Below are 15,491 nucleotides of genomic sequence, written 5' to 3' on the forward strand. Positions count from 1 at the left end.
AGACAGAAAGGTTTTCCCCTCCTCTGCATTCTCTTCTGTTATTTTTCCAGCACATCTAGTGAGAAGTCTTGTTGGTTGGTAGCCTGGATTGCTTATGCTGCAGGACATTGATGAAAGCTAGGCACATGCATGACAGGGTTGGTTTTCCTCTGCTTTTAAACATTGTCCAAAGTTTGCCAAGGGCAGTACGTCAGAACAGGGACATAAACAATGCAGATTAGCAAACATCTTTTTTCCTACAGACCTTTTGAGCAGTTTGCACTCTGCCATTGACCCTCCCAGCCAAGAAGAGCTAGAAATATTGTCCCATAGTCATCGCTGGGGTCTATGCTAAGGGTTCAATGGGTCCACAGACTGGGGGGACATAGGGACAGGACCAAACATGCCTGACCCTGCAGCCTCACCAAAAGTCTGGAGACATGGCTGGTGTCCTCATCCCAAAGGGATAGAAGACAGAAAGAGCTGAAGCAGTGGGGAGAGAGGGGCAGAGAAGGCAGCTCTCTGAAGGCTGCCTGAGCACTGCAAAACTGGAGGGACAGGGCTTTCCAATTTTTAATGTCATTACTGCATGCTCGTCCCATTGCAACGAGCCTGCAACAGGTCTCGCCTGTGCTTGCAACTGCTCACACTGTACTGTCAGAAATCCCCGAGCTTTCCCACCCTTCCTCCAGTACAACACAGGGCTGGGATACCACCCCTGGCTGCTGGCAGCCCCAGTTTGCCACCCCAGCTACGCCCTCTTCAGGAACATTGTGTCTGGGAACCGCAGCTTTCAACTCTTAAGTGGCAAATACAAGGGACTATAATAGGATTTAAAGTGAGGAGAAAGCTGTTCAAAACTACGACTCATTTTGGAGCACGCCTAAGCCATTGTCTGAGACTTGCAGAAAGCTCCCTGCCAGGCTACATAAGGCAAAAATGGACACGTGAAAATTACTTGCAGGAGCAAGTTTATATTCTGAACCTGAGCAGATCTATAAAGCAATGTCTAAGAAACCACAGTAGTATTACTCCAGCTATTGATGAGGGCAAGGCATATACTTTCCCTAATCATTGCTTCATGACACCAACTGTTAAGCTACAGTTAAGTTGCATACACTGTTGGTACAAAAATTTTGATTTTTTTTTCTACCTACTGGTTATAGTATTGGCAATTATCTCTACATTCTGTGTTGAAGGTGAATTTTTGGTCATCATTTTTACCTTTAAGCATTTTGACAGCCACTGTTCTGCAGGTAGCAGTTTTGTCAATCCCAAATGCATCTGCTTCTATCACCTGGCCAAAAGCTCCACGCCCAAGAGGTTTACCTTGAAGTGAGAATATGAACATACTCCAATTTATATGCTTGGCACAGTGGACAAAAGATGAAGAAAAACCCAGAAACTCTAAACTGAGTGTATGTCTCAGAAAATAACAGAAGGCTGATAATGGGAAGAGGATGCATTATATCCTACAGGACCACAGAGCCCACCTGGGGGTCCTGCACCAGGGCAGCCCCATGGCAAGCCAGGACCTGAAACACCCCCCAGCACAGGGCTGGCTGCAGTATCACTAAACAGCTTGTGTAACGAAGGCACACCTAGCTTTAGCCGGTCTCTGGGAAACTCCCACTTGCTGGCATCATATGGGAGCCGTTCGCAGTGCTCATCTATAGGGACTTCATCGGGATCCATGATGATTGACAAGTAGCCAGTCTTCATGTCCCCTCCGTTGGCCTGGAAAATGGTATTAGTTGAAGTTGCACAGATTTTTTTGCTGGCAATGAGCAGGCAAAGTGCCATTTTCTCACCCTGTAGTGTTTCACCAGTTCCCAGAAATGCCAGGCTACCATTTCCCTCCAACATGTCACAGTGAGTGTGATCACCATTAATTACTTGCACTTTTTTTTTTTTTTTACTAAACAAAACCAGCCGAAACATTTTTTTCTCTTGCGAGGGCTTGTTCAATTAAAAACAAATTTCTGTGCCCCTGGTTCCAGGCAAGAATGTTATGGCATGGAGAGAAAAAATGTGTCTGTTGATTTAAGAACAATGGAAAGAAACAACAGAAAAGGCTTCAAGTCAGCTCTCATTTGTCATGCAAGACCAGTGCTAATAGGACAGTATGAGAAGTTTTTCATTACCCGCTTAACGGTCCGGAGGATGATTACAAGAAGCAACCAGAAGAACATGGCAATCACTGCAGTGCCAACGAGGATAATGAGCTCCAGATTTGTTTTCTCTTCAGCGCCTGGGAAGAAATAAATGAATATCTGAGTGATAGTTGGAAGCGTATTGGTTTTGTTCATTCATTAAAGTAGAGAATGGAGGTCCTTGTTCTGAAGGTTCGTTTTAAAAGTGCAACATGGAGCAAGGAAACGAAAGCAAAACAAAACTAAAATTTGGGGGTTTTATGTTGGAATATTACGCTTGGTTTTGTGCTGTTTTGCACATCACCCAATTTCTTAGCATCAGCTTTGTTCCAAGGACAGTATCTGGACCTTTGGCACATATAAAACCAGTAAAATCTCACATTTTAAAAGGAATCTTTGTTTTAGAATACTCAAAATGAATGACTTCCCAGAAACTGAAAAAAACCCCGTCATATAGTAAATAAAGTGCTGTGAGAATGACCCAGAGAACAATCTCTCTCTTGTCTCTTTACATGCTTCAGCAACGACATGAAAAAACACAGTCCTACAAGAACACATGAAAATAAGGACTGACTTACAACATCCCTTTTCCAGTAAAATAGTCTACAGCAGATAACACTCGAACATCTGTTAATGTGCAGGAGCAGCTCTCCAGCTCCCGTTCACCACATCATGCACCTGTATTTCATCCTTTGCACCATACAGATTTTCCTACACAGTAGCACACTTCATTGCATGACCCCAATGAGCTGTGCTATAAATTTATTGGAGTGAAACAGTGAGTCTTACACAGATTGTCAACTTTTACAGACATGCCCCAGCCATATTTACCATATCAGCTAAAATCTACATTGATGTCAGCGGCAGATAATTTCTACCCTATGTAAACATACTGCTCAACATCTTAATATCCTAATGAGACCTATAAGAATAACAGGATACTGCTTTAATTACCTTAACAGAACAGATCGGACAATCACTTTAACTTGTAAGGCAGAGGTTTGTGAAGGATTCAGTGACTAAATTTTGAAAATGTACTAATATCAAGGGCAAGGAGCTTTTAATTCAAGGTTTCTCATTGCAACTCTTGGTGGCAAGTTCATCATGGTTGCAGGTAATCAGGCTGCAGACTAACCTCTTGTTAGAATTTATCATTGTGAATTTCATTTCCGTGTGCCACAATAGGACTGGAACAAATGAGAGATGGGTCTCAAACACTACTTTCAGAGCTTGGTGGACTAAGACTGGAGGCCCCTAACCCAAAACTGCTACCTGATCCTATCATTGAAATGGGACAGCAATCACAACAGACTGCACAAAGTCTTCCCTCTGTTTCTTAGATGCTGTGACAGCAATGACATAGTTTAAAAAGTTACAACTGTTAACATAGCATGACAATTACGTTACCAAGACAACAGAGATGTCCCAGGATATCTGCAGGTTTAGGTAGGCTGTTGTATAGGTTTGCATGTATATAGACTGGCAGAGTTTTCTCTGCAACCACAAGTAAGACAGATAGATTCGACTTCTGTTGAAAAGCACTAAACAACATTGTGGAGAAGAAAGCATCAGACTCAACAGCTGGGATTACAATGGTTAGGACAGCACTGAATTTGAGCTTGACAGGAATGGTTAGGACTTTTCATAAATCTCATGGTGTATTTTTCAGATCTCCGATCAGGACAGCCAGTAGATTTTCCTTTTAGTGATTTCATGGATAATCTGGAGAGAAGCTAACACTAACCTTCCACTGAAAAAAAAGCCACTGCTTTTCTGCATCCGAGGACATTGCAGGCAAGGCAGGTGTATAGCCCTCCATCTTCTTTCCTCACTCGACGTATGGTTAGTGTTTTGTTTCCATCTTTCAAAACAATACCTGGAAAAAATTATGATACTTAGTTCTGCTATTTTTATTCCACTTTGTGTTACAAATTCAAAATGAAACTTTTCATGGTGAAAATCAGCAATGAGTCCCGTGAAAGAAAGCCCTTAAGTGATAGAATATTCAAAGGACAAAGGAGCAATCCTCACCTGAATCTTCAACAAGGGTTTCATTATTTTTAAACCACATGATGTTTGGAGGAGGAATGCCATTTGCTGTGCATGACACTTCTATGGTTTCACCAATGTTTGTTGTTTGATTTTCCAGATTTCCTACAAGTGTGGGTGCCATGGGCTCTGTTGGTTTGAAAATATGGCAAAATTACTGACCATTAAAGAAACATCTGTTTTTGCAGTACTAGCACTTGATTACACTCTACATCCTTGCCCGGTAACAAAGGCTCAAATCCCTTTAGAACAGCAACAGCCACAGCGTTCATGTTAAAATCATAGCAAAAATTCCACATGATATGAAAGAATTATAATAGCCAAGAAAATTTTAACAGTATTGATGTAACCTGCTTTAGGTGGTTTAATTTCTAACTGTTCAGGATGATGAGGGAAGAGAGAATAGGTGAGAAATTGCTTCGCTCACATTTCTATTTCCATTACAAGAAGTCTGATACTGCTGGTCCATCAAACATCCATTCAGGACACGAACATGCATAGGTATTTTCCTGAATCTGCCCAATCAGTCTAGACATCTAGGTCCCAAAGCACAGTCATCACTACTTGTGTGAAAAGCTTACTGATTATCAGCTTGCACTGCTTGCACCTGAATACCAGCATCACTTCATCACAGTTTTAAATTACAGACACTACTTCAAACTCAAGTCAGTGAGCCAAAGCAGTAGCATTAATACTATGAATACACACATGTATATACAGCTATAGGGAAAAACGTGTTTGAAAAATAAAATTGAGAAGTTATTGAGCTGAACACATACCATTATTTGTGCAAAAGCTGAACTCATCTCCTTGCACAGCACAGTGGCTCATTCCGTGTTTCCTCACTGGTACTAATGAAATAGTAAGTCCCTGCTGCCTGAACAAGCCCCAGACCTGCATGTTATAACTAATGGATGTCTAAATCTATTTAACAAACCGAGTACACCATTAACTCAACACATGTGAGGTCTGAAGATACCACTGCGTTTATTTTCATACACAACCACCCATTTTGGTTCCCAGTAAGAGATCTGTACCTTGAACAGTGAGGTGCTTCACCAGGCAATGCTGTGTTTTAGCCTTTTTGTCCTGAGCAATGCAAACATAGTCCCCTCCATCCTGAAGGGTGATGTTATGGAGGATGAGCTCTAAGGTGACATTTTCACCATTGGTATTTGAAACTGTCGCATTCAGCTTCTGGAGAGCATTGAGGTTCTTGCAAACGGGCATGGGCAGCCCTCCAAAGGGAGTCTGCGAAGTGTGAGCTCTGAGTTTGTACCATGATAGCTTCTCAAAGGTGAATTTGTCTGCCGTGCATTGCAAGGACATGTTATCTTTCTCTGTGAGTTGATTCCGAGGCTGGAGATTAATTTCAAGACCCCCTGCAAGTTAAAAAATTAAAATTCCTATTAGGTTGCACATTGTGTTGCCAACATTAACTTGAAAAAGCTATATTTTACAAATATAGCCTTATCTTCATCTTATCCAGTTGTAAATAAGGAAACAAAACACTGAAAAAAATCAATCAATCATCTAAAAAGTACAATCTCATTAAAAGCAATACATTTAAAACAGATCAAAGGAAGGCCCATATAACGAATACAGTTCTTTTTCCTGTAGAAACTTACAGCAACCTAAGATGATTCTTAACATTATCTTATAGCTAATTTTTAGATTTGGATTAAAATAATATTTCAGCATGTGAATACAGGGGACTGATTTTCAAGAAGACAGCAGCTCCTTGCCACTGTTTTCAAAATGTTAACCTTAGCTTTTACAGTACACCTTTGCTCATTTTGTAACACTAACATAATTTCTCTGTGGGTCTTTTAAGTGACTGCAAAAGCCCAATAGTAATCACTCCCCGAACAACAGTGCCCATTTTGCATCATTTTCAGAGGACCACTACTACCCTGATGCCAGTAGAATTAATCACTTGACTAAATTGAGGTGGTGACTGCAAAGGCTGCCTTAGGTAAATCTAAAATCCTAAAGGACAGGAATCAGACAATGGTGTTGAAAAGCCTATCATTAGCAAAACAGATGAAATAACATTAATTTAACATGGCTGTCGTTAACAGGGTATACTTACTGGTCACATGAAAGGAGATAACTCTCTCACTTGACCCAGCTCTGTTCGTAGCCATACATCTATACAAAGCAGATACATTTGCTGCTTGAATCACGAGGGTGCTCACAGTCTACAAAAGAACAACCAAGCAACTTCATACCACATCACTGCTAAAGTACGTACATGAGCCTGACCACCCCAACAGCTCAGCAAAGTGCTCTCAGGTATCTACACAATCAAAAACCCCTCCAAAGCACAAATTCGTGGCACAGCAAGAGCACAGTCCCCTCCTGACATTTACATTTTTGTCCTTAAATGTATAACATTCAGAGAAAACAAAACAAGAAAAAGAAGCCTGCCAGAAAGCAGACTTTGGTATATGTGTTAATACATGCTGCACCCACAACTTTTTCTGCTCTTCAGTCTCTTCACCTTGTCTCTATTACTTTTAATTGGCAAGATTAACCCCCCTAACTCCAGACGGCTAAAAGGTAAGCACTGAAATCTAAGTTATGTTCCTCAGTGGAGACTCACTCTGGTCAGTGCCTGAAAGACTTGAAAGTGTGTATCTCTTCCTATTGGCTTCAGTAGGAGCTTGCACGACTAGCTGAGTGTAGATCCCCAAGTTTAACGATAGGTGAAAATAGTCTCATCTCTAGTGATACATTTCCAGATAAGTGGACCGCTGAACGAGGCCAATCATTCCCAACCAAGAGAAAAGAAAATCTGCTCACCTTTGTTTTCCCAGCAATAGTAACGACTCGGTGCTTAATTTCAACCTGATTCCCACCCTTTCTCTCTGAGATCACTTTCCATTTCCTGCATGCATATGGATTGGTTCCTGAGCGAACTTTCCTGAGATATAAGTAAGAACATACGCATTACATAAGACAAATTTTTGCCCTTCAGGAGAGCAGATTTGTATTCTCTTTATAGTATGCAGATATTTATCTATAAACCAGATGCATCACCGGCTACAGCTTGCATCTAAAAGGGAAAAGTATGTTTCTGGAAACACTTCTATTAAATTGAACCCTATAACCTTTTGAGATCTTTGTGCTCTGTAAAATAAGGAACCCCCAAGCCTAAAGGTGAATCTCCTAATTAATCTGCTTGTGTCAGCTCAATCAGAATGCTTGGAGGGAAGCGGCTATTCTGGGAACAAACCCCCATTCATAAATGGATGATTCAAGTTAATTTAGTTCAAAGGAAGACAGAGAGACAGAGAAATCACTGAACTCCCTACAAGAATTTCTTGAGGACAGTAGCCATTGTGTAGGAAGCAACCAGGCACCAAAGGAAGAAACTAGTGGAAATCATTTTAAAAACAACAACAGGAAAGAAGAATGCTTTTTTTTTTTTTTCTCCAGCTTTTTTTTTTTTTTAGAGGAAATCTGGGCTTATGGCAGGCACAGATAAGGGAAGCTGCGTGAATCTCAGTCAGGCACTCTCTCTATCATGCCCCAACATCAATCAGTGCACTTCCTCCAAGATACACTTTCACACAGATAAAGAGCACCGTCACATTCAGCACTTAAGAGTAAGAAAAAAACCACAAGGATCTGTAATTAGCATAAACAGCAAATTTCCTCTGTTTGGGATGGAGTTTTGGGCCTGCAGCCCAGGGGGAGAACTGAGGGTAGGGCACGTAGATAGCCGCATTTGAAACCCCGCACAAGCCAAGACACCCTTCAAGAAAGCATGAAGGCAACACAGGCACTGCCAGCTCCTCGCTGTGGGTGGCCCTTGCCTCTGCCGACAATGATGACATTGGCAGAGCCTGCCTGCAACAATCTGCCTATGAAGTACAACAATCTTTTCTTCATTGGGTTTGCACTCGGTAATGAGCCTGGGCAAGGGATACACCCAAGAAAACCCCAACCCAATACAAACATCTCTCAAGAGCTACATAAGCTGCAGAAGATGGTAAGGGCTTAGCACTCACTGGGGGCTGAAAGTGCACTCCTCTTCCAGTTGCCAGTGCCACAGGACTACGGCGGGCGGCGGGACAGCGTAGACGGTGCAGGTGAGTGCCTGTGTCGAGCCGTATTTGTAGGAGTCAACAGGGGCCAGCAGCGCATTCTCGCCAATCTGGGGGGGGACTGGAGGAGAGAGCAGCAGGTTACACCTCCCACTAACAGCTCCCCAATGTCACTGTGTGCACACATCAGACCCACAGCGACTAATTCACACCGTGCTCCACATCTGAGTGCAATGCAGAGTATCTCCAAGGACATGTTGGGAAGAGGTCAACCTGCTCAACACCTTGAGGATCCAGGCCCTTAAGACACAATGTTTAGGAACTCCTGTAAAATCTCCCTTCGTTACCCACCAGTTTAAAATGCAGCCCACGGACTCCCACCACCACACCCAACCACTAAATGCATATTATTCCCCACCCCTGATCCCACAGCACGTAGCCTTGCTGCCCTTTCCAAGACCTGCTGTCTTCAAAGCATGTGGGCTAGGCTGTTTCCTAAGGGGCAGAGAGGAGGAGGAAGAGGGGAAGGGAGGAGGAATAGGGTTGCACAGGGCAGGGCAGAAGAGGAGGGACAGCCTGCGAGGGGCAGGAAGGATGGGTGAGGCGGGACAGGGCCAGGATGGAGCAGGGTGGAGGGGTCTCCAGCAGCACAGCCAGCAAGGAGGGCAGGAAAAGAGCAGGACACAGAGGCAAAGAAATAATATACAGAAAACAAAAATCCACACACAAAGTATCATCCCCACATCACCAGCAGCCTGCAGCCTCTGGACCAGCACGTCCTGGAGCCAGGACAGATGGGCTACCTCTGCCCTCCCAGGGCTGAGGTTCAAGTACTATCCTCCCAGACACCACACCCACTTAAATCTTCATAGCTCTGGGATGAATTTAATCCTAAGAGTGGTAATACACTACATCCACATGTGAAAGAAAGGTACTCCTTTGGTACACCACTTACCATTCACAAGCAGGGTAAACATGTGTCTCTTCTGTACCTTGTTAGTAGGGTTTGTAAGGACAACAGTGTAATTCCCAGCGTCCTTTTCAGTTGCTTCAGAGATCACTAGTGTGTAACCAAGTTTAACTGTATGATTTGCATTGATAGCTTTTCCATTTTTATACCTGAAGAAAATATAGAGTGCTTTGAATACTTTAGAGATTTACCTTGACTAAGAATAGCTCAGTCTTTCAAACACATTATGTCCTGATTCTTACCATTTCACCTCTGGTGGAGGATATCCTTTAAACTTGACGGGAATTTTGACTGTATCACCTAGCCTTGTCTCAAGTATATTCTCCATTCTCTCCAGATGAATAAAAGGACTTTCTGGAAAAAAAAAATAAATTAAAAAAAAACCCTAAATCGTCTTTCCACTTAACAGCAGATGACAAATAGGGGTCAGTGACAGAACACCACTGGTAAAGCACAGTTGGCTCCAAACTGAGCTCTGGAGAGATGGACCCACCATAAAAACCCAATCCTTTCCCTAGCACAGAGGAATGGACCAGCTCCCCCACTGAGAAGCTCTGGAAAGCTGAGACAAGACTCAGATCTCAGGAGGGTGTGTCAACTGTCAGACCTAGTGACATAAAACTGGCTCAATCTCCTCAATCCAGGAAATAATACTATTCAAAACTACAATGTTGTAAAGTTAGATACTTTCAGCCTCTTCTCAAGTATGTATTTGAACCATTTCAGTCACAGAATACTTTGAAATATTTTACATTACTTGTTATAAGTTATAAACTTGCATTCAGACTAAGACAGAGATTAGCCTTTTGACTAAGGTTTTGGATAGTATGGACTTAATATCTGGTACACTCACTATAGCACATGATCTTTTTTTGGCTCCTGAAGAGAAGTAGAAAGAACCCAGGAGAAAATTAGGTCTATTTGGAATCACTGTGCTACATAATAAGTTTGAATGTTAAAAAAAAGAAATTAAGAATGTTAAAAAAAAAAATAAAAATCCATTAATATTCTGGCCCCTGAAATCAGACCTTAGGAAAACCAGTCACTTTCAAAATATAAACCCCTTTGTCTGTCTGAGTGATTAAAAATGGGTCATTCTCATGCTGACAATTTTTTTTCTAAAGTAAGCCAGTGGAGCCGCTGGGGCTGTACCCAAGAGGGGCTTGAGAAAAGGCTGTAGGATGTGGCCTTGTACTTATCTATGCACTTAGACAAACTTGTTTCCTTTGCATCATTTCCTTACAACCAAAACTCCATTTGATTCATCTATTCATAATGTAAAAGCTGAAAGTTTTATTTTCCTAGCTTCATTCATGCCAACTCAGACTCTTGTCCCACAGAGCCACCAGAATCTAGCCTAAGTTCACCTGAAGTGAGAACAGGAAACCCTTATACAGTCATCTACACAAATTTAGTTTTACAGGACCTCAAGAAGGTCAATACAGAAGACTGACAAATTACCTCAATTCATTTTACTGCCCATTTTCCTATGGGATTCTACAGCTGTCAGTAACATCTAGCATCCTTTAAAACCTTATCATTTGCTAAGCTTGTGGTATAAAAGTAATCCTATAGTGAGTGCAAGAGAAACACTGTAGCTGCAGTTTGGTTCATTTCTGTCATTTGATTCATTGCCTTCTGCATCCCAGTAATCAATCCCAAATCTGAAGTAGTCAACAAAACTGAAGCGGAAGATGCCATACCATGGATAATGAAGTAACTGCTGTTTTTCATGTTCATACGACCACTGGAAGCTGCGCAAGTATATCGACCTTTGTCAGCTAAGGACACACTGTCGATAGTAAGAGTGCTTACAAACTTCTTTACTTCTCCTGCAGTGGTTTTTAAATCCCTTATGGTGGCACGTTTTTCCTGTAATAGATAGAAGACAGAGGTGTTTGGGAACTTTATTGTTATTTCTCCTGTCACTCTTTGCACACCTGTACATACTAGCAATTTCTTTCTGCATTATCATCTGCTTTGTCAATATTATAAAGGGGAGAGTGACACTGTATCTAAATCAAATGTCGTTGTGATGTTGGCACCTTTAAGTTATTACGGATTTACCTTGATGGAAGGGTAGTCCCATTTAAAATCAATTCCCACATTCAGCTCCGTCCTTACGGTGCAATTGAGAACAAGTTTTTCTCCCACTGCCAGCTCTACTTGGTAGTGTGGGTTCATTGTCAGGTCATAAATTCGGTATCCTAGAGGAAGAAAAAGGCGCACAAAAAACACGGGGTAAGAAGAAGTTTCTTTACAGCACTCCACCAAATTTTCCAGGTGAATTCACTGAGACTCCCATTGACACCTCAGCTACCACGAGGCCCCTCGATGCCCCAGTGCAGCATGATGACGGGCATAAAAAGGAGCCTGGAGGGAAGGGCTATGTCTGCCCTGAGCATTTCCCACCCGAGAGCTGCGTCAGACAGTGGCACAGCAGAATGTATGCACTTGATCAGAGCCCCTGCATTGGTGGGAGCCCACAGGAGATGGTGACCCACACAGTTCCTCTGCCTTACACCTTCTTACCCTTGTGAGACCTGAAACTAATGGGGATATATCCTCCACCTCAGCAGTAAGTGCAAACTTTGTTAAGAATAACTGTCTGGTATTGGCAAAATTATTCAAAGTTTACTCTGTGCAATAAAATATTTCCAAAACAGACTATTCTGAATGCAGAAATTCTGAATTTGGTCCAAATCAGAGAAAGGCCTCATGAATTTGATGAAGCAAAATCCTGCTGCAGAGAGTAAAGGGTGGAGGGCTGCTATGCCTTCCTGTCAAGCAAGGTGAGACTGCCTTGGTGTTATCTGGCCACTTGAAATGGTCACTGTGTCCTCAGCCAAAAGAGAAATAGCTGCAGTTTCAGGTCAGGCTTGAGCCTCCACAGAATCATCATGTTATTTCTGAGTATTGATGAACAACTGACAAAATATACCAGGAGAGCATTAAACCCCTTGGAGAGTCAGGACCTAGGTCTGAAGAAAACAAGACAATCTAGCTCCCAGTGTGACCTTCAGACCTCTCATTCCCTTGGTATCCCCTCAGAGCAATTCAATTCCATCTGCTGCTGATGATTGTCTGCCTCTAGTTCCCTTCAACTATGACTTAGATCCTGGATAAGTGAATAAAGTGCAGAATAGAGTGATTTCAGGAAAAAGGCTTGCATTGTCAGGAAAAAAAGAAATCCCTGGCATCTATGTAAAACACTAAAAATAGAAGCACTTATCCCAGTGATGTACCAGAAAGAACACAATGCATTGCATTTAAAAGAATAGTAATATATATATATATCACAACATACATTTTGCATTAGCTGCATTGTCAGTATAGAGTAACTGAGAGTCCAACCAAATGTAATTGGTTCAGTATGTTGTAGTGAGCAAAGTCACTGGATATAGAGAAAAGACAAATCTTGGCTTACCTACAACTGCAACTATGTATATCACAGACTGGTAGCTTTCATCATCTATTTTAGCTTCACAGAAGACCATGCCCGCATAGTTGATTAAATGACTGGGTATAGTGAAGCCTTTTTTATTATTCCATGAAATTGATTTACCATCAGGAACAAATATCTTTTCTGGATATTTCTGTTTGAAATATTGATAAAATACATAGTCAGATTTCAAAAATCAAATAACCTTGAATTTTCAAGTCCAACATTTTCCATAACCACAGGGTCCCAGTTTTAAAATCCTAGCTCAGGCAATCTCTACTTTATAGGCAATCACTCCACACTTTGAGAGCACAGGATCCTGGATGAGTACATTTACAGCATGCACCTCGTAATCACAGACTTTAAAATTCCCAAGGATGGAAAGAAGTTTTTAAGAAATGTATTTATACTTCAAGAAATGTGTTTCTATCACAGTGATTTCAAGTAACTCTTAAAATAATAACGGGCTTTTTCCTTACCGCATGTAGAGATACATTGAGATTTGATACAGTTCCAAGGCACGGCACTACCACAGTTTTATTCTTAGTAATGTATACAATGCCAAGCTGATCACTGACTGAAGTCACAAATGGAGATCTGTAATCTAGAAGAATATTCAATTGGTAAACATATTATTTGTCATGTGATTATGGAGAAAACTTTTGCAATTTTGTTCTCTCCCTGTCTATTTTTTCTCAAATCAGTTTTATTCTTTTCTATGTGGTAAAACACTTAAGCAATGAGACTAATGCGACTGGGGGTGCATATTTTGACAGAACCCTCCCCATCTTTACAATATCATTATTTGCAAAACAGTTAGCAATAGAAGTATGCACTCTGGAGAATAGCTTCCTGCCACTGTAGTCTTTGTGCTGACAAAAATCTGATTCACCCTAGTGTGACTTTCCTTGCATAAGTATTACCGGAAATATCAGTTAAAAGTAGTGACATGCTACATTGGCTCTGCCAATGGCAGCATCCTTTTCAAAGTCAGGCCAAAAAAAAAAAAGTAAGTTCCTGATCTTATTATATAAAACAAGCTAACCCATGTACATAATTACATCTCACTTTCCAAAATGGTAACTATAAGTTACCAAAAGAAAGGAAACGGGATGCGTAAGAAAATGGATATGAAGCCATCAGTGTAAAAAGGCAGATGCCTCAAAGAATGAGCTTACTTAAACTGAGTATATATAACTGGAGGCTTTGCAGTGTCTGTGATGCTCAGCTGCATTGCTACCAACACAGCTGACAGCCTGAGTTTGAAAACTTAGCTCTTACAGCCTAAACAGATTTTACCATCACTGTCAGAAAATGTATAGAAGTTTATGTTTTAGGGTCAGGGTTTTTTTTAATGGTATCAGGTAGTACAAATTGTAAAAGGGATCAGACCTGTCATTTTTAATAAAGATACAATCTCTGTAATCCTCCCTTGTATAAAACTCCTGCCGAGGTCAATAATAGCTCTGCATTCATGAGGACAGGCTCAGAGCACAGCGGAGGTATGTATGCTAAGTTCTGGGAGGAAGAGCATAGGAAATCAAGTACTGCATATGGCAGGACAGTTCAAAACTACAGGTACAAAGGCTTTTCTGTTGATGGCTACTAGTACACTGGCATGTAATTAACATGAAAACAAGAAAAATAACAGTTTCATGAGATAAAAATTCTAGGATTAGTAAATTCTAATGTCAAAACTGTTTTGAGATACTTGATATCCCTTTTTTCTCTTAAGGCTAAGGGAAGAGCCACCTAAGAGCTGTGTAAGCACTTACCTTGAACGTAGACATAAATGGTTGTAGCTGCCTGTTTGTCCCTGTAAAGGCACCTGTAGTCCCCTGTGTCATTGCCAATGACTTTGAGGAGAGTAAGCGTCTTGCAGTAGGGACCATCACTGCAGTCTGTCACAGAGATACGCTTCTCAACACTGCTCTGGTTGCTTGGCCAGGACCACTCCAGTGGTCTCTGACCGCTGGGAAAGCAAATGTTAGAGGAACATGAGCACGTGGTGAGCGTTAGTACCAACGTCAAGGTGGTGAATGCCAGCCCTGCTAGTCTCTACAGCTATGGAGAGAAATGGGCTTCATCCCATCACATGGAGCATCAAGACATGTAGGATAAATTCATGCAAATCGACCCATTGTTAATACCTATGAGGAAGCTACTCGACATTTATGTTCTGCTGAATCTAAGTGACACCGCACCCAAAAAGGAGCATCAAGAGCACAGCTCACCAGTGGGCTCCCCAAGGACCAGGCTGACGCTTCCTCCTCCCAGCCACCCCGTGCTCCCTTGCTGCAACCCTCTAAGACTATTCCTAAAGTTTGTCAGAGAAAAGTAAGGCAAGGGGCGCAAAGGGAGTGGGGAGAAACAGGAGCAATGACAGGAGAGAGACCAAATCACCTGCGGTTCTGTACAAAAATTCACTACATTAATTGCCACCATCAAAATCATGCTGGACAGATTTGCCCTTACCTGCATGTAATATTTAGAGTGTCATTTGCAGTTATTGTGAGGACATCTTTTTGGATACTAAGGGTTGGCTGATCCAGAGAAATAAATAAACCTGTAAAAACATGTATAAAACCCCTCAAATCAAGCCAATAAAACAGAGTAAATGCTACTCAGTCAGAAAAGCATTATATACAGGAATATGCAGCATGTTTTAAGCGGACATTTTCACATCACCTACTTAGCAGTGAAGGGTAAATAATGACTTTTTACACATCCCAGAAAGTTCAAAAACTCTGTCATAACAGGAAGTAAAGGCAGATGGTCAGGAGCTAGCTGCAGAGCACTACAATTCAGGCAGCCAGGGTGGAGTTCCTGTTTTCTTGCATTGCCAA

General features: G+C 41.7%; 1 protein-coding gene across 1 annotated transcript in view; it reads right to left on the reverse strand.

Moving 5' to 3' along the window:
* Nucleotides 1-15,211, reverse strand: part of KDR (kinase insert domain receptor) — a 29,391-nt gene extending 14,180 nt beyond the window's left edge. The window contains exons 1-17 of the mRNA XM_026846810.1: nucleotides 15,121-15,211; nucleotides 14,421-14,617; nucleotides 13,125-13,249; nucleotides 12,631-12,799; nucleotides 11,271-11,410; nucleotides 10,907-11,075; nucleotides 9,446-9,557; nucleotides 9,189-9,352; nucleotides 8,198-8,354; nucleotides 6,987-7,107; nucleotides 6,274-6,382; nucleotides 5,219-5,563; nucleotides 4,164-4,310; nucleotides 3,877-4,008; nucleotides 2,124-2,230; nucleotides 1,581-1,716; nucleotides 1,204-1,308 (exon numbers count right to left, since the gene is read on the reverse strand). Coding sequence (XP_026702611.1) covers nucleotides 1,204-1,308; nucleotides 1,581-1,716; nucleotides 2,124-2,230; nucleotides 3,877-4,008; nucleotides 4,164-4,310; nucleotides 5,219-5,563; nucleotides 6,274-6,382; nucleotides 6,987-7,107; nucleotides 8,198-8,354; nucleotides 9,189-9,352; nucleotides 9,446-9,557; nucleotides 10,907-11,075; nucleotides 11,271-11,410; nucleotides 12,631-12,700 — 2,014 coding nt within the window. The 5' untranslated portion in view covers nucleotides 12,701-12,799; nucleotides 13,125-13,249; nucleotides 14,421-14,617; nucleotides 15,121-15,211. The remainder of the gene's footprint in view (nucleotides 1-1,203; nucleotides 1,309-1,580; nucleotides 1,717-2,123; nucleotides 2,231-3,876; nucleotides 4,009-4,163; nucleotides 4,311-5,218; nucleotides 5,564-6,273; nucleotides 6,383-6,986; nucleotides 7,108-8,197; nucleotides 8,355-9,188; nucleotides 9,353-9,445; nucleotides 9,558-10,906; nucleotides 11,076-11,270; nucleotides 11,411-12,630; nucleotides 12,800-13,124; nucleotides 13,250-14,420; nucleotides 14,618-15,120) is intronic.
* Nucleotides 15,212-15,491: the final 280 nt, after the last annotated feature.

This window comes from Athene cunicularia (genome assembly GCF_003259725.1).
Source record: "Athene cunicularia isolate RWA chromosome 4 unlocalized genomic scaffold, athCun1 chr4_part1, whole genome shotgun sequence".
Taxonomy (NCBI): domain Eukaryota; kingdom Metazoa; phylum Chordata; class Aves; order Strigiformes; family Strigidae; genus Athene; species Athene cunicularia.